The sequence below is a fragment of a genome, assembly GCF_019968955.1.
Source record: "MAG: Porospora cf. gigantea A chromosome Unknown PgA_NODE_44_length_55728_cov_401.998, whole genome shotgun sequence".
In the NCBI taxonomy this organism is placed as follows: Eukaryota; Apicomplexa; class Conoidasida; order Eugregarinorida; family Porosporidae; genus Porospora; species Porospora cf. gigantea A.
Genome location: NW_027151703.1, coordinates 21,218 through 46,744, shown reverse-complemented (window position 1 = coordinate 46,744; position 25,527 = coordinate 21,218). Strand labels below are relative to the sequence as shown.

Genomic DNA, 25,527 nt, shown 5'->3' with positions numbered 1-25,527 from the left:
CAGATGTGCACAAATCGAGGTCTCACATAGGAAAATGAAACATACGCTCCGCACCTCTATTTCTTTTCCGCGTCCATGCTCTTGGTCACCTTATCCACGATGTCAGAGGCGATGGCCAAGGCTGCAGTGCACGCGGGCGTTGGTGCATTGCGGACGTAAACAGCACCAGGAGCCTCCTCGAAGATGAAATCACTTGCAGCCTTCCCATTGTTCATGAACACCTGTGACATCACCCCCTTGAATGAAGGTTGCAGCATGTCTCTCGTGACGGTTGGAACTAGCTTCCGAGCTTCTCGAAGGAACAGCGACTTAGACAGGTCGCGGGCCAGCTCTTGAATGGAGAAGATGGGGTTCGTGGTTACGAATCGAAGGAATCCGAACGAATGGACCGAGCGCAAGAGGTCTCTGGCGGATACCTTGGAGAACCGGTATCCTTCTCTGCTAAAGGCCAGACAAGACGAGGGACCAACAATGATTTTGCGTCCTCTAGTCATGTTAGCGGTGGGAGAGAAGTGAACTCCGACAGGGATGCCAGCGTTTGAAGGGACAGGATATACATTCCGGCGGACGACGTCGCTAAACTCAGGCTTCATTTCCCAGTAGGTACCTCTGAAAGGCACAATGACAGGATTCCGTTTGCCACCTCCTCGACGAGCTACGACATCGGCGTGCAAGCCGCAACAAGCGACGACGAAATCCGCGACGACCTGCTTGGTTGGCCCAAATTGACCGGACTCCACCCCTTCCAACAGGTTCACAGTGTTGCCGTTGTACTTTCCCCGTTTTATGGACTGCACGTTGAAGTTGCACAGAACTTTGTTCCCAGCTGTTGTTAAATCGTCAGCCAGAGTCTTAGCAACCGATTCGAAGTCTGCGATTCCAGTATTGGGGCTAAACAGTGCCGCTTTCCCCTTAATGTTGGGTTCGAGCTCCAGAAGACGGTTCTCATCGATGATTTCCAGGCCTTCAACACCGTTTTTCTGACCACGTCTGAGTAGCTCCTCCAGTACAGGCACCTGCTCCTCATCAGCGGCCACGATTACTTTTCCGACACGGTCGACCGGCAGTCCTTTCGACTCGCAGTAGTCATACATCATGTCAGCGCCCCGAACACAGAGCCTAGCCATAGTACTACCGGGCTCATAATAAATACCGGCATGGATCACACCGCTGTTGTGGGCCGTTTGTTGCTGTGCGACCTGTGCGTCCTTCTCAAGGACGGCAACTTTGAGGTGAGGGTAGCGAGTCATGAATTCTCGGGCCGTAGCCAAGCCGATAATGCCACCGCCGACCACTGCCACGTCACATTTGACAGGGCCTTCAGGGACGTGATCCATGTTCAATGCGGTGGTCGAATGGTGCAAGCGATAGGCGGTCTGTGTGGGTCTCAGACGGCATAGGGATCGAAGCATGTCAAGCAATGAATGCTGATTGGAATCTATTATTAAATTTCCGAGTCATACTCGACTCGTTCAATACGCAAATAGCTGCTGTCGGTTTGACGGAGGTACTCATTTGTGAACCCGGCTCCACCGCCCAATATTATTCCAATCGGGTAACAGAGCTTCGTTTCCTTCATCATAGCCAGTCGAACTTGATAGGAAAACTCATCCTCCACGTCGAACAATCCGAATATCAGACCGAAAAGCCCGCCCATCAGCAAACTGGTGAAGATCACAACCTGCACTTGGGCTTTGTTGTCGATCAGTGGCTTCGCGTATGAAGCCTGACCAAACCCGATTATGGCGTTTACCATGTCGACCAGAGCAAAACACATTGAGAATGAGACTCCAGTGCCCAATGTGATGTATGTGGGCACCTTCAGCAGGAAATGCATGTGGAGGAACCATGAACGTTGGAGCACGAAGCACAATAATGCCGATACCAGCACCAGTCCCACGAAGCCCACAAGCACTCTTCTCCTACCAGCCCACTGTTCATCATCGATCGGGGCTGATCCGGAATGGATTCGCCAGCCGATAATCAAGCCAATGATGAAGAACACCAACCCGAAGTACTGCATTTCAAACGTTCCTCCGTCTCACGGTAGCAAACACAGGCGACAGCGAAATCTCCACCAGCGAAACATTGACGACCATGGCGCATAGCAGCCCAACGACCGCGCCAACGCCAGTGCTTAGGGAGCTCTTCCAAACCAACGAGTTCGTCCAGCCGCCAACAGGATCCAGTTTAAGCTGCGTTATCCGGCGTGAGATCCACATGTGACTTAATTAGTAAGATTTGTTGATTTTAGGTATCTTCACAACGGCACATCCACTACAATGAGCCACTACGATTAAATCCAGTTTTGTATGCAGCCTGAAACCTTGATGTCGTTCGCCGATGCTGTTGACGGGGTGAAGCAAGAGCTCCGATTTTGGGTGGAAACTCTTCTCTCGGACTTTCACGATGACCCGGTCTTTGAAAGTATGGTTAGGCAGTTCCTCTCGATGGAAGAGTCGCTGCGCACGTTCCAGGTCGGCGTAACTAAGATGCTGCACGGGTATGAGGCGATGACTGAGGGGCTAGATGCTTTGAACCAGTGTGTTGTTACCGGGGGAACTCGCCTTTCAAATGACACTGCTGTGAAATCGGACGCGATAAAGTTCAATGAGGCGTGTCACGGCGTTACTCGTAGCGATGCTCCCCATTCGGCCTTCGCTAAGTTGAAAAGGGACCTCAACTATAACATCTCAACTCCTCTCTCGCAGCACCTACAGCACATCGACAGTCTAAAGAATCAGCTGGTATCCCGACGACGACTCGTGCTAGACGTGCACTTCGCTAAGGTGGAACTGGACACCGTCGGCAACTCGCGCGTTGCCCGTAGAGCCGCCCTGGAGTCGCAGTTGCAAACGGCGGAACGCGCCTTTCAGGCCGTTGATCGACCATTATTCGAGTGGCTGCTGATGTATCAGGAGCACTCTGACGATATCGTCGACTCGTTCATCCAAACGCTCAAGTACATCAACTATGAGTTCGCAAACGAATGTGCTCGAGGCTGGCAAGGGATACTTCCCAGTGGGCGGAAGTGTGGTCTCCAACGCAGAAACCATGGAGTTCCGACCCATGATCGAGATGACCCCTCAGGAGCTCCAACCCCTCGTGGACATGGAGGTGCAAGCCACAGTAGGAGCGGATGCTACGAGTCGCCTGCTTGAGAGATTACCCCAGGAATCCATCGCCATAAAGGAGAAGAAGCCAGTGGACCCCTTCAGTCTTCAGATCCTACAGTCTCAGGGGTTTGAGGAGTCACTCTGCGTCATGGCGTTGAGAGAGTGCAACGACGACACCCAGTCCGCGATGAACTGGCTCATAGACGGCTGTCCATCGCTGGTACAGGGTAAAGCGCAGACTCAAAAAGATGACATCCAAAGAGTGCAATCCTCAGTCCGTGTCCCAACCACCTTAAAATGGATCGCCAAATTAAAGGAATCGAAGGATCGAAGGACAAAGCTAAAGAAAAGAGCCGAAAGCGAGGAAGCAACCGAACCAATCACCGAAGTACCAGAGAAAGCCTGTGACCCCGAGCTCGCAGTGGCTTTTGACCCCTGGACATCACTCCGACAAGTGGATCATGAAAGCAGTGACGAAGTTGAGCCGGTGCTGGTCAAAGAGAAACGCAACCGAACCAACAATACCCAGAGAAAGTCGTTGGATTCGCTACCAGTCAACGACATACGGCCAGTCAACAACACAGGACGAACCGACACTGAGAGAAAGTCGTCGGATTCGCTGCCAGACATAGGACCAGTCAACAACATAGGGCGAGTGCTATCATTTGAAGATGAATACGACGATGAGTTTGAGTTAGTATCTACTTTCGGTGGCCCTCAATGAAACTCATAGCGTCTTCCACCAAAGTGCTTGTGCTTTTGCCAGTGCGCTGGGCTGCATACGCCTTCTTACGTGGCTCCACAGATGTCCGACGTCGCTGCCGGCGTCTAGGGGCTGACGAGGTTGAGGAGCGGCGTTGCTTCGTGTGACGACTCCTCGGCATCAGATTCGGAGAGCAGATTGTGCTGCTAGTGGATTGGGAAGGGCTGAAGCTCTCGCTCTCAAACGAGGTGCTTGGAGGTGCTCTCAAACGTCGGCCTTTACGGCGCTCTTTTGATCCTCGAATCTTTGTGGGTCTTTGATTCTGACGGCTTCGGACTACCTCAACCTGTTGCTGGACTTGGGTCGTTGCCGAGGAGGACGTTTCCTCCTTAGGTTTCTCAGGAGCTAAATGGTGATGCACATGGAAGGGACCTCCCTTAGTGGGGTTAAACATCCCATGGGGTTGGAAGGCATAGTTGTAAGGGCCATAGGAGTGCTCCGCCCCTTGGACGGCTTTGTTGTTCGCTCGGACCTCTTCCATCTGTTGAATGTGCATCTGGCTGGCCTGTAGCCAATCATCCTTCGTTGGATATGCTCCCGAGTAGATCTTCGTAGCGAGAGAGGGGTGGGTCGGAGCCGCAGTGCACGGAAGCACATTTACTCCCTCAGGAACCGGCACAAACTCAGTTCCAGGGCCACTCGTACAGGGTATGGCACCCACCTCCTCCAGGTTAATAAACTGCTTGTTGACCAGCAGATGGGCCATTGATTTGTCCATGAGGAAGAGAGCAAGCGTGTCTTCTAGCGGCAGATGAGCATTTAAGTCTCGGACGAGACCGTTGTAGTGTTCAGGAGGGAGAAGATGTCGTGGTATCTCTCGGTGTTCCTCGTACTTTGCGGAAGCAAATAGCACTCGCTGCACTGGCAACGGCACGAAAATATCCACCGCCTCCGTTTGCATGTTGTAGACTCGACACTTGACATCTAAATAACAGTTATCTTCCTCAGAGGCCTCCACGATCACAGGCTGCATGCGCTGAGACACGACTGTGTGCACCTCTTGATCGATGTACCGAGGAACGATGACCTGCTCCTCCACAAGGTACGGCTTCTCACGCTCAACCAGCTCGCCCGGGACCTCTACGATCTGCTCCACCTCGACAACCTGTTCAACAGGGACGTGACGGATCACTTCTTTCGGCCGCTCCACCACTTGCTTGACTGCAACGTAGTTGATTTTCTCCTCAATTTCAACTTCGACATCCGCTTCTTCCTTATTGATGTAACGAACTCTCTCCTCCACAGTCTTCACAGGGCGTCTCGTGATTTTCTCTTCCACGCGTTCCTTGTCAATGTAGGTTATTTTTTCGTACACGCCGTCAGAGCCCAATTGGAATCCTTCAAACGATCTTGGCGGCGCGGATTTTGATCTTATCGTGGACGACCCTTCAGTGGTTTCAGTCACTCGATCAAGCCGTTCAAGGGAGGCCTGAGCGTCAGCGATGAGTTCCTTGGGTAAGCCCTGTGTACGAGTTTCCTTGGTCTGATGTGAGCTGACTGCATCAGTAATGTGCTTCGAGTCTTGGTAAGTGACTCTTTTGGCGGCGTCAGCGGTGGTCATGTCCGAGAGCACCGCCGATGCGTGCTGCAGCATCGTCCTCTGGGTCGTCTGTAGGGCGGAGGCATGGGAGGTTGACCTGGACGCGTACGCAGCAGCGGGCACGCTGACATGCGCGTGCTCCGTCACCTTGGCCACGGCGTCTGTGGCAAGCATAGTCGTGGGAAGACTAGAAATAGAAGTACGAGCCAAGGGGCTCACATGGCCGTGCTCCAATACACGTTGCGACTGCGCCCCAGACACAGCTGTCACTCCAGAGGTATACATCGTGGCGCCAGTTGGAATACCGGTATGGACGCCGGAGCCGGCAACGGTTGAATACTGGGCCTCTCGCTCCCGATAGGAGTTGGCTTCGAGACGAGAACTGTACAACGCTCCTGGCCTATCCAGGCCAGACTGCTGAGGGTAGGTCGCAGGGTAGTCGCTAGAAGGCTCTGGCTGCACCGACAGACGAACAGGAGTCTCTTCCCCGCTTTGAGCGGAAGCAGACATGCGCCGCTTCGGCGTGCAGCACCATCCAAATCGACCACGAGCCGGTACGGATTTGCTCTTGACTTTTCGTGAGGGCATGAGTGACTTGGTAGTCGATGCGGGGGAAACGGCCTGTTCAGTACGAATGCTACGAGACGCTCGACTGTGTTAAATTCACCGATGGTCCTACGTTGTTTGGCGTCTGGATCCGTTATGCTTCGTGCTGGGGACCTGAACCATAGAGCTGGGGACCATCGATGCCTGAACCATAGAGCTATTAACCGTCGATTGCGACGTGTTGCCTCGCACAGGGGCCGATTTTCGGGGAGAATGTACGGCACTCGCAGTTCGCGTGGGAGTGAGGGTGGAAACATAGGATCGGTGATAGACGTCTTCACGTGCCGCACCACGCTTCACACCATTCTCAGTATGCTCATAGACTGAGTATCCGCCTGAAGCCATCGACATGGTCTCATCGAAGTCCTCAACCTCACGAATCACCAGGTCGTTGGGATCACAGTCCACATAGTAGGCCACGGGCTGGTTTTTCTGGCGGCAGGTCGACAGACATCCTGTCGACTTCTTAACTCCCTGTTCAAAGCCATCGAAACTGAAGTGATCATCCACGCTATCGAAACTGAAGGATGGCTCGGGTCCGATCATCGTTCCTTGATATGTTAAGTCGTCACCCGTAGTGAAAGAGACGTACGTTCTAGGCGTCGTCTGCGTCATCAAATGAAGAAATAAAGTATATGCATGAGTCATGTCAAGTCAAACCACGGTCTCAGCCCTCAAACAAAGGTTTCAGTATCGCTGTCAATCGTGTTTAACGACAGGAACTGCCGTAGATCCGCCCCATCAAATGTAGAGAAGCTCTCCAATACCCGGTCCATATTAACAGATGCCTCTTCCTGCGCAAGGTTCGCAAGTCGCTTCTTGTTAGACCTTCTCACGGTGCAACGTGTCAGCGATGACCTCGTAATCTTTCCAAGAACACTGCCAATCACCCCACCTGCGGTTGCGCCAATCCCTGTGGCTGCCACTTTCGCCAACGATTCCGCGCATGGCTGCACTGCTTACAACGCCCTCGACACCTCACAAGCAGAAATAATGCAAAGCGTATCCACTGCCGGACAGCCACATACGGTGCCTTGCAGATGGTCATATATCTTTGTCAAGTCGAATGCCCGAAAGGCCCTCTCCTTCCAGCTCGTCGAATCCAGTACACGGCGGCCTGAGGGAGCCGCCGTAGCCCAGCCAATCACGAAGGATAATCTGCTCACGGAAAACATTTGCGCCAAATGCGTCATGCATTGTGTTCATCTAAGGACTTCTCCTCCTTCACCTCCGGTTCCGACTTCACCTTGACGTCCCCCTCTACCTTCTGCCGTTTTGGCAGAGGAGTATCCTCTTCAGCCAACTTTCGTTTCTTTCGTAGTTTGCGATGTAATCCGTTGACAGCCTTCACCGCTTTGGTGGCTTTCTCTCCCTCTTCGGCTTTGTCCCTAAACACGTAGTCTACCAGTAGAACACTGGCCCCGTGTACTGCTTCTCTAATCTTGGGCACGCGGGCAAGATCTGTGGTATGGAGCTAACTCCCCTACCATTTCTAAAGATGATCTGGTAAAAGTCATCCTCACTCGACACGAAGTCTGTGAAGACGTGCAGGAAAACTGCCAGTGCGACTTGTGTCGGCGTGAAAAGGAAGTGGATGTCGGTCATGTGTAGCTGAAGCGCCAACTGCTCTGCAGCTTGTGTCAGTTTTCCGAACTGCTCATTGACTTTCTTGACATCATCTCCAGAAAGGCCGGACTGAATTGAAACTCAACCAAAAACCCACCTTGGCTTGTCGGAACCATTCATTACAGAGATTCTGCATCGGGGTTCTGGTGTCCAGAACAAATAAATGGAAGCTGAATGAGAATTGGGCTCTACCCCACTCCAACGCATCCAGAAGTGGAATCTCGAGGTGGCATATCTCTTTGATGGATACTCCCCCGTTGACGCCAGCCAGTAGAGATTTCATACGAAGAGGCAGTGATGGATCCTGAGATTTTGCTGCCAGGAGGACGCATGTGAACAGTACCTTTCTTGGATCGTACAGAATTGCGGAACGCTTCAAGAAGAACCTAGAGTAAAAGGCGACGGCCGAGCTCGTAATCGCATATGACAGGTTCTTCTCCCTGCATATTTCTAGGAGTCCCTGTCCGCAGAATTGAACACACAAACGCTCTAGATCCGCATCCAGCGTAGCTCCAAAAGCCTCCACCTCAGCTTCAGCACGCGCTCGATTTCTGATCACAGCGAGGTCTTCAGGAGACTGAAATATCCAGTGGCGATAGTGCGTCGATTCCTCAGGGAAGCCCATGGAAAATCCAGAGATGATGGCGAAGGCAAAGAAGGAGATCAAACGTAGCCGCACTGGTATGGGAAACGCCGCGGATGTTGAGAACAAGGAAACTAAAAGGAAGGAGAAGCGTCGCATAGCAGGGCGTACTATCGTCAAGGACGTCCTCAGCGAGAGCGAATCATCTGCTGAAAGCGAAGATCTTTCACGTGTAGAACTCATGCTGCGGTTGAAAAAGAATCCTCCTGCGTGACTTCATAATTCTAATTCTATTAATGGCGGCTCCAGTACTGCCAGAGGGTTCAACTAGAGCGCCTCAGACTCGTGATGCTTTCCGCATTCGCGGTGACCTTGGAGATGTCGGGCGGAATGCTCGAAGTGAGTGGGCACCTGCTGAGGAAGGAGACGAGTTGGCAATAAAGACGTCATTCAGAGCGTTCGTGACGACTTTCAACGATTCCGATACTGACAGCTTCACCGACGGTAAATATCTTCTGCGCTTACGGAAATTGCTAGAGAGAAGCCAGTACCAACAGCTGATGTCGCTGGCCGTGAGCCTGGCGGACATTGCTGCGTTTGACAACACTCTTCACAACTACGCCCTTGCCTTCCCCGCGGACTCCTTGGTATTCATGGACGAAGTGGTGACGGACCTCCTGCATGAGGAGCTAGAAGGTGAATCTGACTCGTTCGTGCGTGTTGCACTGTACAGCCACCCGACGCCTCAGCCTCTGCGTTCCCTCGACCCTAACGAACTCGAGACGCTAGTTGCTGTTAGCGGCGTTGTCATTCGAGTTTCTCCAGTGCTTCCCGACATGCAAATTGCGGCGTTCACGTGTCAGAACGCCGTAGTTCGTAACCAGGAAATTGTGCGTTGCGACTTCCTTACTACAGTTCAACTCGTTGAGGGAGAAATAACGGTGAGGGTGGATGACGAACCGCATTCAGGAGCCAAACAGCTGTCCTTCCTGTCATAAGAACCACTCGATGGCTTTGCAACATGACCTGTGCGTCTTCGGATCCAAACAGCTTCTGAAGCTCCAGGAGCCTCCTGACGCAATCCCAGAGGGTGAAGCGCCTAAAAGCGTTCAGGTCTACATCTACGACGACCTCATCGACGTGGCGAAGCCTGGTGATAGGATTGAGGTAACGGGGATACTTCGAGCCTCCTCTCTACGCACCAATACTCGACAACGCGCTGTCAAAGCCGTCTTTCGAACCTTTGTAGATGCGTGCCACGTTACGTTCAGATCTACCAGCTCCGAGCACGAGTCACATGTTGACCTTGTGGCCGAGGTGGTGCCTCCAAACTGTGTGCCCTCCCCGCCGGCCGAGCACCCATTCCCGGCTGAAAAGATTGAGGAGTTTCTCACGTTTAGCCGGAAACCAGACGTGTACTCGCTCCTAGTTCAGGCACTCGCACCTAACATCTGGGAGCACGAAGACGTTAAGAAAGGGTTGCTGTGCCAGCTATTCGGTGGCACCGCAAAGGTTATGGGCGCTAAGAAAGGTCGTGGTGACGTACACATCCTGCTTTGCGGCGATCCCTCCACAGCTAAGAGCCAGCTGTTGACCTACAGTCATAAGCTCGCGCCTCGAGGTATCTACACCTGCGGACGTGGGACCAGCGCGGCAGGGCTGACTGCATCCGTCACGAGGGACATCGATACGAAGGAGTTCGTCTTGGAGTCGGGAGCCGTAGTTCTCTCTGACCGGGGAATCTGCTGCATTGATGAGTTTGACAAGCTTGATGAGTCCTCCAGGATAATTCTCCACGAGGTGATGGAGCAGCAAACGGTTTCTATTGCCAAAGCAGGCCTTGTTTGCTCCCTCAATGCCCGAACCGCCATCTTGGCCAGCGCGAATCCTATTGGATCTCGTTACGACACCAAAAAGAGTGTTGTGGAAAATATCAACCTCCCTCCGACTCTACTTTCCAGGTTCGATCTCATATATCTGATCCTGGACACATGTGAACCTGAGAAGGACAGAAGCCTGGCGCGACACCTGTGTGCCTTGTACAGTACCGAGGGCTCAACGCTTTCCTTTTCGCCGGTAACCAAGGAGTTTTTGACGCAATACATATCGTACGCTAAAGCATTTGTGCACCCCCGGTTGGGTCCGGAAGCTTGCCAGCGGCTGTTGGAGCACTACAGGGAGTTGCGGCTACAAGGGGTGGATTCAGTTGGGCGGTCATTAACCGCGACGCCCCGACAGCTGGAGTCCATCATTCGGATCGCTGAGGCACAAGCTCGTATGCGGCTGCTGCAACTCGTGTCCGTAGACCATGTAGACGAGGCCGTAAGACTCATCAAAGCCTCTACCTACTCCTCAATCGTCGACCCTGTAACGGGACGGATCGACTTCGATCAGCTGCACACCGGCATCAGTGACGCCGCTAAAATAAGAAGGGAGTTGCTGGAGAAGGGACTGAAGGAGATTCTGAAGGATAGGCCAACAGGACAAGCGCGGGACCCTCTGTTCACTGCGCTGAACAGTTTTCTAGAGAGACACGAACGGGCTCCCCTAGACGAAGGGCGAAGCGGCGGTATCAGGTCTGAAGTCGATCCGGTATTGAGAGAAATGGAGAGCACAGGAGCCATTGTAAGGACCAGTGGTGGATCCTACGTCTTGGCGATGTAACGATTTATATGAGACGGTGCGACGAGAGCAACTCCACAAAACATTCCTTCTCGTGTGTGGAATCGAAACGGACAGGAATGCAATAGCCAGAAGACAGTTGCACTGCAGCACAGTTTGGGTCCTCTGAAATGGCCGCTCGCGTCTCTATCCGACGCAGCTGATCCTGATGGCTGAGGATTTTGAAGATCTCTGACAATTGTACAACTCGAACATTGGCCTCGCAGAACATACTCAGCGTTTGATCGGCAGCATTGAGTTGCATGGTGCACGATAGGCGAGTGCCATCGGAGAGGAGAAGGAGAACCCCAATTTCGTCCTCCAATCGGCGCTTAAATACCTCCACATCGGTCTGTGTGCACTCTCTCCCCAGAACTCACGCTTGAGACGCCATCAGGGCTCTCATACTCCTCTGCAGCCTCTACCTGCTTCCGCCTCGAAGGCATTTCCGTTGTGCAGCACGAGTCCACGTTTCCCATACACCAAAATAGTTCTTTAATCTGGACTGTGGGACTTCGGAGCCTCAACTTCGAGCAGGCCGAGTCGTCGAACATCTTCCTTAGACGGCTCAACACCCGTGTCGAAGACTCCCACACCGAAAACTAGTTGAACGCATTGGTTAGTGCCGGGGGCGGTTTCAGCTTCAGCTTCAGCTTCTTCATCCTCCCCGAGCTGTCGAATGTCCGCGTCGATGGGCGTGCTGGCGGGATCGCCAGCCTCTCCCACAGCAACAAAGAAATCCTTCAGACGCTGTACTAACTGACCTGGCGTCTGCTCGCAGTCAGAGCTGCCGGAATCGGACTCGGAGTCTGATGAGAAGTCCATGTATAATCGCCCTTTTTCGGTGGAAACACTGAGTTGTTGGCATTAATACTCCACGTTACTTCGGATTTTCCTTTTGGGTTGTTGGTTTGCCTAGAGCTGCGTTGGCCTTCTCCTTGAGTTTTGCTTCTTCTTCCTTATCCTTGGCATCCTCGCCTTCTTTGACCTTCTTCTCCTCATCAGTCTCCCCTGTCACGTCAGTCTTCTGTGGGATGGGTGCTACAACCTGCTTGGACGGGTCCTTCAGCCTGTCGGGACTTGCTTGGGGATCGATCATCATGGTGTCGTCGCCGAAAAGAGCGGTGATCATTTTTGTCTCTGCAGTGATGAGCTCGAGGTATGCGAGCATCTTGTCAGTGAGATCTCGGTTCTCGGTCCATGCGTTGATAACCGCTGCCAGCTTGTCACTCAACTTCTTCAGAAGGGGGGTCACTTCAACCACGGCGAGATTGACTTCCTTAGCCTCTGCGACTTTTTGGTTGCTTTCCAAAACCTTAAGCAGCAACTTCTTCTCCTTCTCGTCGAACTTCGGATTTTCCGCGTTATCTTTGATCAACTTCTCGACCTGTGATCTGTAGGTCGCAGCACTTTCTAGCTCGGATGCCAATCTTTGTCCTTCGGGCTTCTCGGCTACAGTGAACTTCTTCTTGCTTTTGGGTTTTTTCGGCTTTTTCTCCGTTTTGCCGTGAGCGCCACTCTTGTTGCCATCCATCCTGACGTCCTTCTTGCCATTCTTGTCATCGCCATTATTAGTCTTGTCCTTGACAGGGACATCCTTCTTGGCATCCTTCTCAGGTTTCGTGGCATTCTTCTTGACATCCTTCTCATGTTTCGTAGCATCCTTCTCATGTTTCTTGTCCCTGTCCTTCGCATCCTTGTGACCTTTATGACCCTTCTCGTCGCGACCCTTCTTTTCATCCTTCACATGAGTCGTATCTTTATTATCCTCGGGACCCTTCTGTAAGACCGACGCAGCGGATGACTCCGAGTCCATTTCGACATTCTGGAGGGCAGACGCCGAGTTCTCCCAAAGCGAGAGCGCGTCCCCTGCGGAGAACACAAATAGAAAACTGGAAACGCAGCTCACAAATCGCATGCGAATTCTTGTGGCACCCTATCAATATTTGTATCCTTCATATCAGCTAACACGAAGGCTTGCAATTTCGTCTCGCGTTGCGCTTTGTGCAGTATGGTGTTGCGATATGACATGGGCGAATATTTGCCGGAGGAAATAATTGTTGTCACCGATGATTTGGAAGGTAACTCTGTTGTGTGTTTCAGCCAATGCACTGCGATTACGTAATCCAAGCAAAGTAATCATTCCAATTGGACAAGCTAAATTACCGACGGCACCAGGACCGGGCCCAGCAACGTTAGACGCCGGCAGCCACTCAGACAATACCTTTTCTGAAGCCGCCCGAGACTCCCTCAAAGAGAAACATTCTGCGGCCGTGTCACATGGTGAGTTGCCACAAAGCACTCCACCCAGAGCTGGCCTTGCAGAACAGAATTAACTCTGAATCTGAAGAAAAGAAGCACATAATGGACATGGAATTGAAGGATGCACAAGCAGAGAAGTCTCGTTCTGAGAAAGAAAAGGCTGATGTCACTCACAAGCTACACATGATGGAAGAAAAAGGTGGGACCCCTAGGAAGGATTAATTAGACAGGCACGATGAGAAGGAGAATCAAGAAAAGTTGAAGGCCGAGTCGAAGGAGTTTTCTGCAGAAAAGCAGAATCTGGAGGACCAGGTCAGCGATTTGTCTGGGGAATCCATTTCACTAGGTGAAGCCCTCTCCAAAGAACGCGAGGACGTCGAGAAAGAGGCCATGGAAGGGGAGGTGAGCCGACGCTGAGGTGAACACGCAGGAAAAGTTGAAGGAGGAAGAGGAAGCGAACAACTCCAACATTGAAGAGGCTGTGGCTAACAGCAAGAACAAAGCTGCCAAGCGAGATGCTTTAACGAACCCTGACTCGCCCTGCGCCAATTCTGAACCTGAGAAGGCAGCCGAAAAAGCGAAGAAGGCAATTGTGGAAGAAGCTGATCATCTGGAGAAACAGCAAAAGATTGAGGAGTGCGCTCCCCTTGGGCCCATACCTATCGCCGACAAGCCCAAGCCTGGCCTAGAGAGCCAGGAGCCCGTGATGGGTCCCGACGGGAAACCCTTGAAGGGACCCGACGGCAGGGTGATCTACAAGAAAAAAGGAGCAGCAGATGGGGACGTGGACTGTCTGCCTCCCCCCCCCCTTGTGGCGGCAGAGAAACCTGAGGGAGAAGTGGTGGAGAAGCCGGAGGGAGAAGCGGTAGCCGAGAACCCAGCGCCAGAAGGAGCTGAGGGGGGGAAAAAATTGTCCGAGGAGGAGAAATTGCCTGAGGAGGAAGCTGAGGGATCACAGGAAGTTCCTTCCACAGAGGCGGAGGCACCAAGTGAAGCGGCAGAGGTACCAACTGAAGCGGCAGAGGAGCCTGTGGAGACCGCTGAAGGCGACAGCCTCTTAACTACAGGACACAAGAAGCTCACAAATCAGACTCCCTTGCAGTGATGTGCTATGAAACAAATGAAAAACCACCAATTGCAATGGATCTCCACAAGAGCGTGGGGTCTGTCGAGGACAAATGGAAGCTGCTGCCCGCCTACTTGAAGAGCAAGGGTCTAGTCAAGCAACACATCGACTCCTTCGATTATTTCGTCAAGCATGAGATGAAACAGATCATTAGAGCCCCTTCCAACCGAGTTATCCGTAGCGAGGTTGAAAGGTCGTTCTTCATTGAGTTTCTGGATGTTCGTCTGGGCACTCCGCATATCGAGGCGAACTGTGTAACTCAGAGCCTGACCCCCATGATGTGCCGACACAGAGACATCACGTATAATGCGCCTGTACTCGTCGATATCGAGTTTCTTAGAGGCAACAGCATCGTACGTCGGCGGAATGTCGAAATCGGACGGCTACCTGTGATGCTGAAATCCTGCGCCTGCGTTCTCTATGGCAAAAGCGATGAGCAGCTCCGTAGATTAGGAGAGTGTACTAAGGACCCCGGCGGTTACTTCGTGGTGAAAGGCACAGAGAAGGTGATTCTCATGCAAGAGCAGCTGAGCAAGAATCGAATAATTGTGGAGAAGGATGCGAAGGGCTTCTTCATAGCATCCGTAACATCAGCATCGGCTGAATCCAAGAGTCGGACATTGGTGGTGTACCGCAATAACAAGCTTTACCTACGACACAACTCCTTCAGTGACGACGTCCCTTTTGTGGTCGCGCTTAAAGCCATGGGAGTCATTTCCGATCAAGAGATTTTCCAGCTGATCGGCTGGGTTGAAGCATACACACACGCACTCGTACTCAGTATTGAGGACTGCATCACTGAGGAAATCTTCACCCAGAAAGCAGCGCTTGTTTTTCTAGGAAAGAAGATGCGTCCGAGGTTTTTCAAGGCCCAGAAGGCAGCTACAAAGGCAGAGGACACTAATTTGGATGAGTCTATGGATTTTCTTCATAGGATTCTGCTGAGCCACATCCCAGACACCGCTGGGAACCAATTGGCGCCGAAAGTCCGATTCCTGGCGCTGATGGCCCGCCGCGCCATCGACGCTTCTGTGGATCCGACACATTTGGACGACAAGGACTACTACGGCAACAAAAGACTCGAACTTGCAGGCCAAATGGTCTCACTGCTGTTCGAAGATTTGTTCAAGCGCTTCTGTACTCAGACACAAAAGATGGCAGACCAAATGCTCACGAAGTGGGTGCAATGTAGGGGTTTCCGGCAATTCTGACGCAGCGGCCAAGAACGATCCTTCACAGTACCCTGACTGCTGTCGGAACCTCTCTACCGACATTCTCACCAAAGGATTTCAAACAGCCCTGAGCACGGGCAATTGGAACATCAAGCGATTTAAGATCGAGCGTAGTGGAGTTAGCCAAGTCCTAAACCGGCTGTCGTACATAGCTACTCTGGGCATGATGACCCGATTGAACAGCAACGTCGACAAAGGTCTCAAGTGCGCTGGACCTCGATGGCTACAGCCTTCACAGTGGGGATTGCTCTGTCCCTGCGACACCCCTGAAGGTGAAGCCTGCGGCTTGGTTAAAAATCTGTCTCTGATGACTCACGTAACCAATGACGAGGACGACACTCCTCTCGTCAGAATTGCCTACGCCTTGGGGGTTGAGGCCGCTACAGCTATCAGCGGTGAAGAACTCCATGATCCTGGCACTTGTATTGTTTTCCTGAACGGACTCGTTTTAGGAGTGCATCGGGGCCCGGCTTATCTGATGCGCTCCTTCCGTCGTCTCAGGCGTAGGAGCAAAATAGGACAGTTCGTTTCTATCTTCGAGAACCCCCTTCATCGAGCGATATACATAGCCAGTGACGGTGGTCGACTTTCTCGTCCCTTGATCATCGTGGAGGATGGACAGAGTCGCCTAACTAACCAGCACATGCAGAAACTGGCAGAGTCGGAAATCGACTTCATGGACCTGCTACGAACCGCGGTCTTGGAGTGGATCGACGTCAACGAAGAGAACAGCTGTCTGATTGCGATTCGCGAAGAGAACATCACTCCGGATACCACACATCTCGAGATCGACCCCTTGACAATGATGGGCGTTGTCGCTGGACTTATCCCCTACCCAAACCACAACCAATCACCGCGGAATACCTACCAGTGCGCCATGGGCAAGCAAGCCATGGGGGCTATTGCATACAACCAGTTCAACCGCACAGACTCGGTCATGTATCTTCTGGTGTATCCGCAACGACCGCTAGTCCAAACTCGGACGTTGGAGTTCATCAAGTGGTGGGAGCTGCCTGCCGGGCACAACTGCAGCGTGGCGGTGATGAGCTACAGTGGCTACGACATCGAGGACGCCATTTGCATGAATCGAGGGTCTATCGACCGTGGCTTCGGCCGCTGTTATGTCCTTAAGCGTCAGAGCACAGAGCTGAAACGCTACCCCAATGGAGCCCAGGATATGGTGCTTCCCCCACCTGAAGGAATGGGTCAAGGAAAGTCGAAGTCCCGCGCTGTTCACACTCGATTCGCTTGTCTGGATGATGATGGTGTTGGACGTGTAGGTGCACTGGTGAGCGAGGACCAGGTCTACATCAACAAGCACGTGCCCGTCATCACAAAAGACGCATTGGTTGACCAACAGAACGTAGACTCAAGCTACAGACCTGACACCGTACGTTACAAGGCGCCGGTTCCCGCTTTCATAGACAAGGTCGTCGTCGCGGAAAATCACGAAGGTAACCGCGTCTACAAGTGCTGCTTCCGGCAGGTCCGAAGGCCAGAATATGGTGACAAATTCAGCTCGCGCCACGGCCAGAAAGGGGTGGTTGGGTTCATTGTTGAGCCAGAAGACATGCCATTCACCGAGTCTGGGTGGACACCCGACCTGATTATGAACCCGCACGGGTTCCCCAGTCGGATGACCATTGGGAAGATGCTGGAGCTTTTAGGGGGTAAAAGCGCACTGTTGGATGGAAAGGTTAAGCACGGAACAGCCTTCGGAGGCACGCCACTCCACGAAATCGAAGGCATCTTGACTGCACACGGCTACCACTACAGCGGAAAGGAATACCTCACTTCCGGCATCACAGGACAAGCACTCCAAACGTACATCTTCACCGGCCCTATCTACTATCAGAAGCTCAAACACATGGTACAGGATAAGATTCATGCCCGCGGCCGAGGCCCGCGACAGATGCTCACTCGGCAACCAACAGAAGGTCGTGCTAAGATGGGTGGGCTGCGGCTGGGTGAGATGGAGCGTGACTGCTTGGTGGCCTACGGTGCTGCTAATCTGCTTATTGAGCGTCTTATGCTCTCAAGCGACGCATTCAAAGCCTATGTTTGTGCTACCTGCGGTCTTCTGGTCAGCCCTAACTGGTGTCAGTTCTGCAAATCCGAATCTAACGTAACTGTGATTCAGTTGCCTTATGCCTGTAAACTTCTGTTTCAGGAGATGCTGAGCATGAATGTGGCGTGCAGATTACGCCTGAAGGAAACATGACTCAAGCTTGACGTTCCACGTCAAGTAGCTGATCTCGAAGTGCTCTGTTTTGTTTCTTGCTGTCCTCCAACTCCAATGTCAGACGAGCAATTTCAGCCTCCACATAGGCACTTTGGTAGTGAGCATGGGTTGGATCCGCAGGGATAATGATGGACGGGGGTGACACCACCACTCGGTTGAAGGGAGGGTATTCCTCGCTTCCAGCTCCAAGCCGCTCGCGGCGAACAGGCTGTACCATGACTACGGTTCTTCGGGCCGTCCGATAACGGTGCTGGCTCATGGCTCGGACTGGATGACAAACACCACCGAATCTTACACATGATAACAACACACGTGACGAGACCCAGGGACGCTATACCAATCGGCAACCAAAACCACATCATCTGCGTCCAGAAGTCACCTTGGGTAACGGGGCACTGTGCGCCCTCAGCGAAGACCACTAGCTGGTTGGCTGGACAGGATTTCGTGCCGTCTAGAGGGTAGGGCAGGCAGAGATGGCTGGCTTCGCACCACTGACAGTTAGACGTGAGGTTGTCTCCGCAGTCTCCGCAGGAAGAAACGTTATCGCAAGTCGACGGTACACCCCTAAAGGGAAGCGACTCGACGTCCACGAGAGGAAGGGTGTCGCGGGGACCAAGACTCACTGTGAAAGTCGGGGCTTTCGTGGAGCCTTCCTGGTCAGCGTCAGAGACAGCATCAGCATCAGGGACCGCATCAGCATCAGGGACCGCATCAGCATCAGGGACTGCATCAGCATCAGTGTCGGGGGCTCCATCCGCGTCAGGAACGGCCTCAGGGACTGCATCAGCATCAGTAACCCTGGAATGTTTGGTGGGAATAGTAATCATGGATAATGGATATTCCTATATTGGCGACCGGAAACTAACCGACCTACGATTGCCGATAGACCCGACATGAAGTTCTTAGGTGTGAAGGCTTATACAGAGAGCGACCTCGCAACACGTGTTGTTCCGAATTAACTTTTCCCCTCGGCTAGTGGACAGCTGATCCACACATATGTCTGGAATGTGCGACATACGATTGCTCCCCAGCGCACTCAGGTACGTTTCGCACCTCTGAATTTCATATTTAAGCCAGAATGCATGACCAGAAGAGCGCCGTGGTTCTCGATAACGGATCAGGCCTTATGAAGGCGGGGTACGCAGGAGACGATGCCCCAGCGTCTGTCTTTCTTTCAGTGGTGGGGCGCCCAAAGCATCGTAATGTCATGGTGGGCACAGAGACTCGTGACATGTATGTGGGCGAGGAAGCCATGGCCAGGAGGGGTGTGCTTACGTTGGACTACCCACTGGCAAATGGAATTGTCAGGAACTGGGCCGAAATGGAGGCGATTTGGCGTTACACCTACGACTCCGAACTTCGATGCGACCCAGAGGAGAGGGCGTTACTTCTCACAGAGGCCCCACGAAACCCGCGCCAGAACCGAGAGAAGATGTGTGAAGTCATGTTTGAGAAGTTCGGCGCTCCCGCCCTCTACATCAGCATCCAGGCTGTTCTGGCGCTCTATGCTTCGGGTAGAACGACAGGCATCGTCTGCGATAGCGGTGATGGGGTGACACATACCGTTCCGATCTTTGAGGGGTACTCGCTGCCGCATGCTGTGGGGCGCATGGATGTCGCAGGCAGAGAACTCACCAACTACCTTCAGAAGCTTCTGGCTGAGGAAGGACTCACCTTGACGACCTCCGCTGAAATAGAGACCGTGAAGAAGATTAAGGAGACGGTTTGTTATCTGGAGGACGATTTCAAAACACTCAACAACGCCACAAAAGTGGAAACCGCATCCTACGAGTTGCCAGATGGCGCTATCATCAACGTCGGTCATGCGCGATTCAAGTGTCCTGAGGCCCTATTCGAGCCTTCCATGCTTGGAAGAGAGGACCCCGGAATACACCGACTCATTCGAAACTCCATCCAGGCATCTGACTTGGACATCCGCCGAGAGATGTGGGAAAATGTCATCCTCTCAGGAGGATCTACCTGCTTTCGAAATATCGATGTTCGGCTGCTACACGACTTGCGATCAATTGCTCCTCCCAACAGCAAGGTTAAGGTGATTGCTCCGCCGGAGCGACACTATTCCGTCTGGATTGGAGGGTCCATTCTGGCATCTCTCTCAAGCTTCCAGGACATGTGGATTTCAAGAGAGGACTATGACGAGTTCGGAGCTGGGATCGTGCACAAGAAGTGTGTGTGAAAAATCAACAAAATTGCATGACTGAGTCAACTGCGCCCGTAGGAACGCCTGCCGACGAGCCTCCAACATATGCGAAGATCTTAGAAGACTCGCTGGAATGGTTGGCAAATCCCCAGCAGCAGGGCCAAAAGCTACTTCGCAAGCTGTACACGCTCAGACGCATCGTTGATCTTCCTTCCCTCTTAAAGATGGCGGAGAAGTATGGCCCTGTGGAAGCGGTCGAGTCGTTGTATCTTTTAGGACTCCCCGAGGAGGGACGCGGCAAAGTCTCCACTGACGGAGGACTCTGCGCTTATTGGGTCTTGCTTAATACAGTGATCGCCATCACCGACCAGGCCATTAAGCGCTTCGATTCCCTAGGCCTTCAGAAAACCGACACTCAAATCTTAGAGCTCTCTCGGCCACTCGCAGACCTCTTGCTGACTGAGGGGCTGCGACTGGCAACTCCAGAAACGGACGCCATCGTTGCACGAGGCGTATTTCACTTCTTCCGAGTCTTGGAGTTGTTGGGGTGCCCAGAGATGGCGAAGCAACGTCTCATGCAGGCCTTCCAAAAGGGTAAGCTCCACAGTCTGCCAGAGGTGCAAGCCTCGAGTGCAAACTGCATACTGAGGCTCCTGCTGCTGACTAGTTCGTATGAAGAGGCTACCCAGTTCGCGTTGTTGGCGTCGTTTCCCTCGGATTCCACGAATGTGGCCTCTTTCGCTCGTTACCTGCTGACAATCGGAGAGATTCAAGCCCTTAGGATGGAGTATGATGATGCTATCCAGAAAATCAAGCTCGCCTTGCGGAAGACCCATAATCGTGGCGCCTTCCTTCGGAAAGCCATCCGCCTCCTGATTGTTCTTGAGCTCCTGACAGGCGGTCAGCCATCTCGCACTCTTTTCGAGGACGGGTCGTTGCCTGAGTACGAGGCTTTAGTGCTGGCCGTACGAGTTGGAGATCTACAGGAGTTCGGTAAGGTGGTAGTGCTGCATGAGGAGACGTTTCGTCGGCAGGGAACGTTGAAGCTAGTTCTTCGACTTCGGCATGCTGTGTTAAGAATGGGACTCAAGAACATTGACAAGGCCTACCAGAAGATCCCTCTGACGAGTGTTATGCAGAAACTCGGCCTCGAGTCCGTAAGCGAGGCTGAAGGCGTCGTCTGTCAGGGCGTTGCAGACGGTATCTTCAACGGAACTCTCAATCACGATACTCAAATCCTGCAGTGTAAATCTGCTGTCAACAGCGTCGGCGCTGTAGGCGAACTCACTAAGCGGATTCAACTCGTTCTGCAGTTGCACGAGGAGGCCTTGGTGTCGGTGCCCTACGAGGTAGCGGAGGAGGAGGACCCTGACCAGAAGACCAAGCAGTTGGAGAAAGAACGGATGGAAAACGAGGAGCGACTTCTAATGGTGGAGGAGTCTGAGATGTTTGATTTCGAAGACTTTGAATAATTCACACTCGTAGACTCTAACCTTATGTGCAAACGTAGTTTCATCAGCTCAAGAGGCTTTGCTTAACAATCCCTTTCTCGCACTTTCTTGACCTCGACCCTGATGCAACCCTTCCAACAGTATGCACGCCTTGCAAACTTCGCCAGACGTCATATAGCCACAACGGCTGCACTTCCCCAGCGTTCTGCGGCCTGGTTCCATCACCGGTGCCAGGTGAGCTCCGGAATGAATAATTCCAAGAATGGTTCGTGGATCCACACTCTCAAGGTCTTTGACTAGTGACCGAGTGGTACCCCTGTAGGCGCCAGGCGCGTAAGAGCATTCAGTCGAGAAGAAGGGAATCCGATTAAAGTGTGCGTAAAGAACCACCTCCTTCTCATAAACGTATGTTAGCGGCTTGCATCGAGGAAGGCTGGACTCGTTACGACCCGTCATCAAGTCTGTAGTACGCCCAAGACGAGCAGTATCGCCTCTTTGAAGGTTCATGAGGATCGTCTCTGCGCAATCGTCAGCATTGTGTCCTGTGCACAATTTATTGGCGCCTAGCAGCACTGAGCCTCTATCCAAAGCCTGACGTCGAAACACACCACAGAAGGTACCTAGTATCAGCTGCCGATTGTAACTCACAGTTGTTTTTTCGGCCCACAGCATTGACGATATCATCCATTGACCAGCCAAAGAGATCTTTGTAGGAGAGCACCAGCAGCCTGAATGCCACACGCACCGAGAACTCACGGCAGGCTGTACATCTTTTGATTTTGTTTGACAACCTCAAGGGAATCGTCTCGGTACCCAGTAATACCCTCGTCGATGGCCAAAAGCTTCAAGTCCAGCCCCATCTCATATCGAGCGTTTATCCGAAAGAGAATCTCTGCGAGTACCGATGAATCCTTGCCTCCTGAGACGCCCACGGCCACTTTGTCACCTGCGTCAAACAGCTGATGCTTGAGACATGTGGAGTAGACCTCATCTTCAAGAGCTGTTGAGAAGCATTTTATGCATAACCTCGTTTTGGCTGGAAAAATATTATGGCGTCGACAAATCCGTTTACCAGCAGGACGGATGATAGCAGCCCTCCCCCCGCATTCATCGCACTCATTCATCGAAAATCGCGGAATTCATTATGTCGAGTGTGGACGTAACCTTCAAGACCTCAGGAGGCAAGCAGCTAACTGCGAAACTACCTTCGACAGCCAGCGTGGTCGACTGCAAACAGCATGTGGCCCAGGAGATCGGGCTAGCATCCAAGGATGGTCTTAAGATCATTTACAGGGGTCGCATTCTGAAGGATGAGGAAACATTCACCAGTCTCAAGATCGAGAACGCGTGCATCATGCACGCTGTTGGAGGCAAGCCGGCATCTGCGCCCAGCTCGGCTGCCACTCCCACCACCCCAGCACCCACTCCAGCTGCTGCGCCGCGTCCAGACATGGCTAGTCTGTTTGGAGGCGCGGGTATGGGAGGTATGGGAGGGATGGGAGGTATGGCAGGGATGACCGGTCCCGGCGGGATGAATCTCGACAACGTTATGCAATCACCGATGTTCCAGCAGGCGTTTGAGAGTTTCACCCGAAACCCAGATGCTCTGCGAGAAGTCATACGCAACAACCCTTTCACTGAGCAACTAGTTCGGAACAACCCTCAGATGGAGCAAGTCCTCAATGATCCTCAGGCTTTAAACGAAGCCCTCAATCGGGAGATGCCCAACCTCGAGACGATTATGCAGCAAGCCCAAACAATCATGCGCGACCCTGCCATGCAAAACCAGATCAGCTCTCTCATGCAGAACCCTCAGGTGATGCAGAACATGGCATCTGCCTTTGGTCAGGATGGCGGTATGGCCGGATTTCCGGGGAGCTTCGGCGGCGTAGCTGTTCCCGGCGCTGCCTCTGGTACGGGCTCTGCCCCTCCCGATAACTTCACGGAGCAGCTGCAACAACTCGAAGTCATGGGTTTCGTCGACAGCGTCAAGAATTTGGAGGCGTTGCGAATCTCTGGAGGCGACGTAAACTCTGCGATCGCCTATCTATTGGACAACCCGTAAAGGATTTTCTTGTTGAAATATTCAAATGGTTGTTGCAAAACACTCACGAGTTTAACCAATCTAAAGGGTCTGTTTGGGAGGGGACTTCGAAGTTCGTCATGAGGTCTCGAATGCGTTTTGTGGGTGACTTCGGTGGCTTCTTCGCGCCGAGTGCGTCGTCATCCACTGCATGCTTTGGCCGGCGACATCTCACTATCATCCAGTCGATAAGTCTTGCTGCTGGACAGGTTAGAGCTCTTCATTGATTGGTTTGAGCTTCTTATGGATCTGGTGGTACTCTGGCTGTCATCCTTGCGGGAACTGCTGAGGTCGTTCAGGTCTAAAGCCTATGTCACTTCAGCCCACATCCCACCTCTTGGGGGATCAGGCTTCTGACACTTAAGGGACCGGTGGATGGGCGGGGGGAGGGGAGCGAAGTGAGACGGGGAACGCTAGAATTCATCGTCTGAAAAATGTGTTGAATACGTGTGTCTTCCGGTGCCATGAGCGTTCGATAGCAAATATGACGAGTTAATAAACGTTTGAGATGGCAGTGACGTACTACCAGAATACCGTGGATAACGTAGACCTCAGCACGACAACAATAGTCTACCCTTGCTCGTCTGTTTGGTACGGAGTACCTGCTTTGAGTCGCAGTTCATCCTGCAAGCATGGGGTGGCGGTTTCCTTCTCACCTGGCCAACCTGATGGGGAGACTTTCAAAAAACGTGTGGATACATGTCTGATCGGCTGCCTGACCGTTGGGGCCTCCCCTCTCGCTGATCATTCCGTGTGTCGAACTAAAGACGAGCCTCGGTGTCCGTTAGAGCACCCTGAATATTTCACGTCCTCGGCCGACCTTGAAAGGCTGGATTGCGTATCGTGCCTTGCCAGTGTGGACGAGCAAACGTTAGTCGATCGTTTCATACCTAATGTGGACATCTGGTCAGACTCGCCCTGCTCCCGAGCTTTGTTGACGGGCGTACCAGATCCAGCTACGGCGTGTGTCAGCACCTCGACCACCACAGGCACCAACGGAGGGTATTCAGCTCTAATCGGACTAACTGTATTAATTGGCGCAGTGCTGCTTTGATCGTAATTTTTCTTTATGTCGACAGAATCTACCTTTCAATATTTCAATGGGGGTTGTCTACCTTTAATATATCTTTTTTACCTTTTGCAACTGACGCCGATGATTGCCTTGAACTTCACAGCACTGTTGGCGGAAGTTAGGTTTCATTATTTCTGAGGATGTGTGCCTTTCGCACCATAACATTTACAACGATTGACGCGCGCGTGACCACGTAAACGTTCGTTGTAAAAAGATATTTGCGTTTTGTCTCACTCGGATATCGTTTTTGATTGGTCAAGGATAGATCTTTCGCGGATATAAATGGGGGCCCTGGGTCAGGGCATGGATGGGAAACTACTGAGGGAGGGGGCAGGTTGGAAAGGGGAGTTCGCTAGTTTGCTTCTTTGATAGCTGCTCGGATCGACTTCTATGGGAGAGGACACCTCCCTCGGTGATTGCTTCTGACGCCAGAAGCTGCTTATCACTTTTCGGAGCCTGGCAACAGCACTTGTGTCCTGGCCTGTTATGTCATTCTCCGTGTATGGCGGCTCGATTCGGCAGCCAAGACAAACGACAGTTGTACTCATGAACCGCACGTCCGGGTGAGTCTTGTCAAGGAACTCGAAAATCTCTATTCCGTTTCGGTTAACTTTTACTCCTTTCTTTTCACTCTGGAACCTCTGCAGTGCCTTAGTAACGCGATTAGCGACGACGTCACGGTCCACGGGCGGTGGGAGCTGTATGCGCGCGACCACTTCCCTACATCGAAGGCCTGATCTCTCTTGTCACTGTTGTGCACTGTATAATTCCGTATCTTGCGGCTGTTGACGAAGTGAATGTTGCAGCGATCTTCGGTTGTGCGCTCCCGAAGCACAACGACGTGGTCTTTTTGGGAGAATGTGTACACCTCTCCTGTGAGCTTCCCCTTATCAAGGTCCAGTGTGACATGGTCTGATTGGGTGGGGCCCGACATCTCACATCCAACATAGCCTGTCCATTGGACTGTTGCGGTCATAATACGAATTATTGTTGGAAATTCTGA

The 25,527-nt window shown here is 52.5% G+C and overlaps 19 protein-coding genes across 31 annotated transcripts; 9 read left to right on the top strand and 10 right to left on the bottom strand.

The window, feature by feature from the left end:
* Positions 1 to 56: 56 nt before the first annotated feature.
* On the bottom strand, positions 57 to 1,337 carry KVP18_000849 (uncharacterized protein; the record flags this gene model as incomplete). The annotated part of the gene is made up of 1 exon (XM_067950315.1): positions 57 to 1,337. One exon carries the CDS (start codon positions 1,335 to 1,337, stop codon positions 57 to 59), a length of 1,281 nt encoding a protein of 426 aa, XP_067808525.1.
* A 107-nt stretch (positions 1,338 to 1,444) lies between these two features.
* Positions 1,445 to 2,222, bottom strand: KVP18_000857 (uncharacterized protein; the record flags this gene model as incomplete). 2 transcript variants are annotated; one of them, XM_067950331.1, is made up of 2 exons in its annotated part: positions 1,445 to 2,017; positions 2,046 to 2,222. In XM_067950331.1, the coding sequence occupies 2 exons, from the start codon at positions 2,220 to 2,222 to the stop codon at positions 1,445 to 1,447; spliced, it is 750 nt and encodes a 249-aa protein (XP_067808541.1). The 2 variants fall into 2 exon arrangements, with proteins under 2 accessions (XP_067808541.1, XP_067808540.1); XM_067950330.1 differs by lacking the exon at positions 2,046 to 2,222 and having other exon boundaries at positions 1,445 to 2,023.
* Positions 2,223 to 2,312: 90 nt separating this feature from the next.
* On the top strand, positions 2,313 to 3,840 carry KVP18_000875 (uncharacterized protein; the record flags this gene model as incomplete). Of its 2 annotated transcripts, none has more annotated exons than XM_067950363.1 (2): positions 2,313 to 3,021; positions 3,050 to 3,840. In XM_067950363.1, the coding sequence occupies 2 exons, from the start codon at positions 2,313 to 2,315 to the stop codon at positions 3,838 to 3,840; spliced, it is 1,500 nt and encodes a 499-aa protein (XP_067808573.1).
* On the bottom strand, positions 3,818 to 6,571 carry KVP18_000870 (uncharacterized protein; the record flags this gene model as incomplete). Of its 3 annotated transcripts, XM_067950353.1 has the most annotated exons (3): positions 3,945 to 4,022; positions 4,160 to 6,071; positions 6,099 to 6,571. In XM_067950353.1, the coding sequence occupies 3 exons, from the start codon at positions 6,569 to 6,571 to the stop codon at positions 3,945 to 3,947; spliced, it is 2,463 nt and encodes an 820-aa protein (XP_067808563.1). The 3 variants fall into 3 exon arrangements, with proteins under 3 accessions (XP_067808561.1, XP_067808563.1, XP_067808562.1); XM_067950351.1 differs by lacking the exon at positions 6,099 to 6,571 and having other exon boundaries at positions 3,818 to 6,007; XM_067950352.1 differs by lacking the exons at positions 3,945 to 4,022; positions 4,160 to 6,071 and having other exon boundaries at positions 6,095 to 6,571.
* Positions 6,572 to 7,214: 643 nt separating this feature from the next.
* On the bottom strand, positions 7,215 to 8,276 carry KVP18_000878 (uncharacterized protein; the record flags this gene model as incomplete). Of its 2 annotated transcripts, XM_067950367.1 has the most annotated exons (3): positions 7,215 to 7,486; positions 7,513 to 7,720; positions 7,749 to 8,276. In XM_067950367.1, the coding sequence occupies 3 exons, from the start codon at positions 8,274 to 8,276 to the stop codon at positions 7,215 to 7,217; spliced, it is 1,008 nt and encodes a 335-aa protein (XP_067808577.1). The 2 variants fall into 2 exon arrangements, with proteins under 2 accessions (XP_067808577.1, XP_067808578.1); XM_067950368.1 differs by having other exon boundaries at positions 7,427 to 7,720.
* Positions 8,277 to 8,289: 13 nt separating this feature from the next.
* On the top strand, positions 8,290 to 8,508 carry KVP18_000881 (uncharacterized protein; the record flags this gene model as incomplete). The annotated part of the gene is made up of 1 exon (XM_067950373.1): positions 8,290 to 8,508. One exon carries the CDS (start codon positions 8,290 to 8,292, stop codon positions 8,506 to 8,508), a length of 219 nt encoding a protein of 72 aa, XP_067808583.1.
* A 22-nt stretch (positions 8,509 to 8,530) lies between these two features.
* KVP18_000871 (uncharacterized protein) lies at positions 8,531 to 10,898 on the top strand (the record flags this gene model as incomplete). Of its 3 annotated transcripts, XM_067950355.1 has the most annotated exons (2): positions 8,531 to 9,175; positions 9,204 to 10,898. In XM_067950355.1, 2 exons carry the CDS (start codon positions 8,531 to 8,533, stop codon positions 10,896 to 10,898), a joined length of 2,340 nt encoding a protein of 779 aa, XP_067808565.1. The 3 variants fall into 3 exon arrangements, with proteins under 3 accessions (XP_067808565.1, XP_067808566.1, XP_067808564.1); XM_067950356.1 differs by having other exon boundaries at positions 8,531 to 9,232; XM_067950354.1 differs by lacking the exon at positions 8,531 to 9,175 and having other exon boundaries at positions 9,243 to 10,898.
* Positions 10,899 to 10,902: 4 nt separating this feature from the next.
* Positions 10,903 to 11,341, bottom strand: KVP18_005098 (uncharacterized protein; the record flags this gene model as incomplete). Its single annotated transcript, XM_067949450.1, has 2 exons — positions 10,903 to 11,247; positions 11,276 to 11,341. The coding sequence occupies 2 exons, from the start codon at positions 11,339 to 11,341 to the stop codon at positions 10,903 to 10,905; spliced, it is 411 nt and encodes a 136-aa protein (XP_067808588.1).
* A 49-nt stretch (positions 11,342 to 11,390) lies between these two features.
* KVP18_000863 (uncharacterized protein) lies at positions 11,391 to 11,720 on the bottom strand (the record flags this gene model as incomplete). Its single annotated transcript, XM_067950339.1, has 1 exon — positions 11,391 to 11,720. The coding sequence occupies one exon, from the start codon at positions 11,718 to 11,720 to the stop codon at positions 11,391 to 11,393; it is 330 nt and encodes a 109-aa protein (XP_067808549.1).
* A 55-nt stretch (positions 11,721 to 11,775) lies between these two features.
* Positions 11,776 to 12,813, bottom strand: KVP18_000847 (uncharacterized protein; the record flags this gene model as incomplete). Its single annotated transcript, XM_067950313.1, has 1 exon — positions 11,776 to 12,813. The coding sequence occupies one exon, from the start codon at positions 12,811 to 12,813 to the stop codon at positions 11,776 to 11,778; it is 1,038 nt and encodes a 345-aa protein (XP_067808523.1).
* A 151-nt stretch (positions 12,814 to 12,964) lies between these two features.
* Positions 12,965 to 14,262, top strand: KVP18_000864 (uncharacterized protein; the record flags this gene model as incomplete). 2 transcript variants are annotated; one of them, XM_067950340.1, is made up of 4 exons in its annotated part: positions 12,965 to 13,178; positions 13,207 to 13,356; positions 13,384 to 13,559; positions 13,588 to 14,262. In XM_067950340.1, 4 exons carry the CDS (start codon positions 12,965 to 12,967, stop codon positions 14,260 to 14,262), a joined length of 1,215 nt encoding a protein of 404 aa, XP_067808550.1. The 2 variants fall into 2 exon arrangements, with proteins under 2 accessions (XP_067808550.1, XP_067808551.1); XM_067950341.1 differs by lacking the exon at positions 12,965 to 13,178 and having other exon boundaries at positions 13,260 to 13,356.
* Positions 14,263 to 14,297: 35 nt separating this feature from the next.
* On the top strand, positions 14,298 to 17,736 carry KVP18_000872 (uncharacterized protein; the record flags this gene model as incomplete). The annotated part of the gene is made up of 2 exons (XM_067950357.1): positions 14,298 to 15,471; positions 15,500 to 17,736. 2 exons carry the CDS (start codon positions 14,298 to 14,300, stop codon positions 17,734 to 17,736), a joined length of 3,411 nt encoding a protein of 1,136 aa, XP_067808567.1.
* Position 17,737: 1 nt separating this feature from the next.
* KVP18_000883 (uncharacterized protein) lies at positions 17,738 to 18,584 on the bottom strand (the record flags this gene model as incomplete). The annotated part of the gene is made up of 2 exons (XM_067950376.1): positions 17,738 to 18,024; positions 18,053 to 18,584. 2 exons carry the CDS (start codon positions 18,582 to 18,584, stop codon positions 17,738 to 17,740), a joined length of 819 nt encoding a protein of 272 aa, XP_067808586.1.
* A 251-nt stretch (positions 18,585 to 18,835) lies between these two features.
* On the top strand, positions 18,836 to 19,954 carry KVP18_000865 (uncharacterized protein; the record flags this gene model as incomplete). Its single annotated transcript, XM_067950342.1, has 1 exon — positions 18,836 to 19,954. One exon carries the CDS (start codon positions 18,836 to 18,838, stop codon positions 19,952 to 19,954), a length of 1,119 nt encoding a protein of 372 aa, XP_067808552.1.
* Positions 19,955 to 19,971: 17 nt separating this feature from the next.
* On the top strand, positions 19,972 to 21,390 carry KVP18_000882 (uncharacterized protein; the record flags this gene model as incomplete). Of its 2 annotated transcripts, none has more annotated exons than XM_067950374.1 (1): positions 19,972 to 21,390. In XM_067950374.1, the coding sequence occupies one exon, from the start codon at positions 19,972 to 19,974 to the stop codon at positions 21,388 to 21,390; it is 1,419 nt and encodes a 472-aa protein (XP_067808584.1). The 2 variants fall into 2 exon arrangements, with proteins under 2 accessions (XP_067808584.1, XP_067808585.1); XM_067950375.1 differs by having other exon boundaries at positions 20,143 to 21,390.
* Positions 21,391 to 21,438: 48 nt separating this feature from the next.
* KVP18_000879 (uncharacterized protein) lies at positions 21,439 to 22,493 on the bottom strand (the record flags this gene model as incomplete). 2 transcript variants are annotated; one of them, XM_067950369.1, is made up of 3 exons in its annotated part: positions 21,439 to 21,989; positions 22,018 to 22,097; positions 22,126 to 22,139. In XM_067950369.1, the coding sequence occupies 3 exons, from the start codon at positions 22,137 to 22,139 to the stop codon at positions 21,439 to 21,441; spliced, it is 645 nt and encodes a 214-aa protein (XP_067808579.1). The 2 variants fall into 2 exon arrangements, with proteins under 2 accessions (XP_067808579.1, XP_067808580.1); XM_067950370.1 differs by lacking the exons at positions 21,439 to 21,989; positions 22,018 to 22,097 and having other exon boundaries at positions 22,122 to 22,493.
* A 20-nt stretch (positions 22,494 to 22,513) lies between these two features.
* On the top strand, positions 22,514 to 23,434 carry KVP18_000861 (uncharacterized protein; the record flags this gene model as incomplete). The annotated part of the gene is made up of 1 exon (XM_067950337.1): positions 22,514 to 23,434. One exon carries the CDS (start codon positions 22,514 to 22,516, stop codon positions 23,432 to 23,434), a length of 921 nt encoding a protein of 306 aa, XP_067808547.1.
* Positions 23,435 to 23,960: 526 nt separating this feature from the next.
* On the top strand, positions 23,961 to 24,506 carry KVP18_000869 (uncharacterized protein; the record flags this gene model as incomplete). 2 transcript variants are annotated; one of them, XM_067950350.1, is made up of 2 exons in its annotated part: positions 23,961 to 24,043; positions 24,071 to 24,506. In XM_067950350.1, the coding sequence occupies 2 exons, from the start codon at positions 23,961 to 23,963 to the stop codon at positions 24,504 to 24,506; spliced, it is 519 nt and encodes a 172-aa protein (XP_067808560.1). The 2 variants fall into 2 exon arrangements, with proteins under 2 accessions (XP_067808560.1, XP_067808559.1); XM_067950349.1 differs by having other exon boundaries at positions 23,961 to 24,506.
* Positions 24,507 to 24,820: 314 nt separating this feature from the next.
* Positions 24,821 to 25,500, bottom strand: KVP18_000866 (uncharacterized protein; the record flags this gene model as incomplete). Of its 2 annotated transcripts, XM_067950343.1 has the most annotated exons (3): positions 24,821 to 25,222; positions 25,249 to 25,436; positions 25,464 to 25,500. In XM_067950343.1, the coding sequence occupies 3 exons, from the start codon at positions 25,498 to 25,500 to the stop codon at positions 24,821 to 24,823; spliced, it is 627 nt and encodes a 208-aa protein (XP_067808553.1). The 2 variants fall into 2 exon arrangements, with proteins under 2 accessions (XP_067808553.1, XP_067808554.1); XM_067950344.1 differs by lacking the exon at positions 25,464 to 25,500 and having other exon boundaries at positions 25,138 to 25,458.
* Between the last annotated feature and the right edge of the window lie 27 nt (positions 25,501 to 25,527).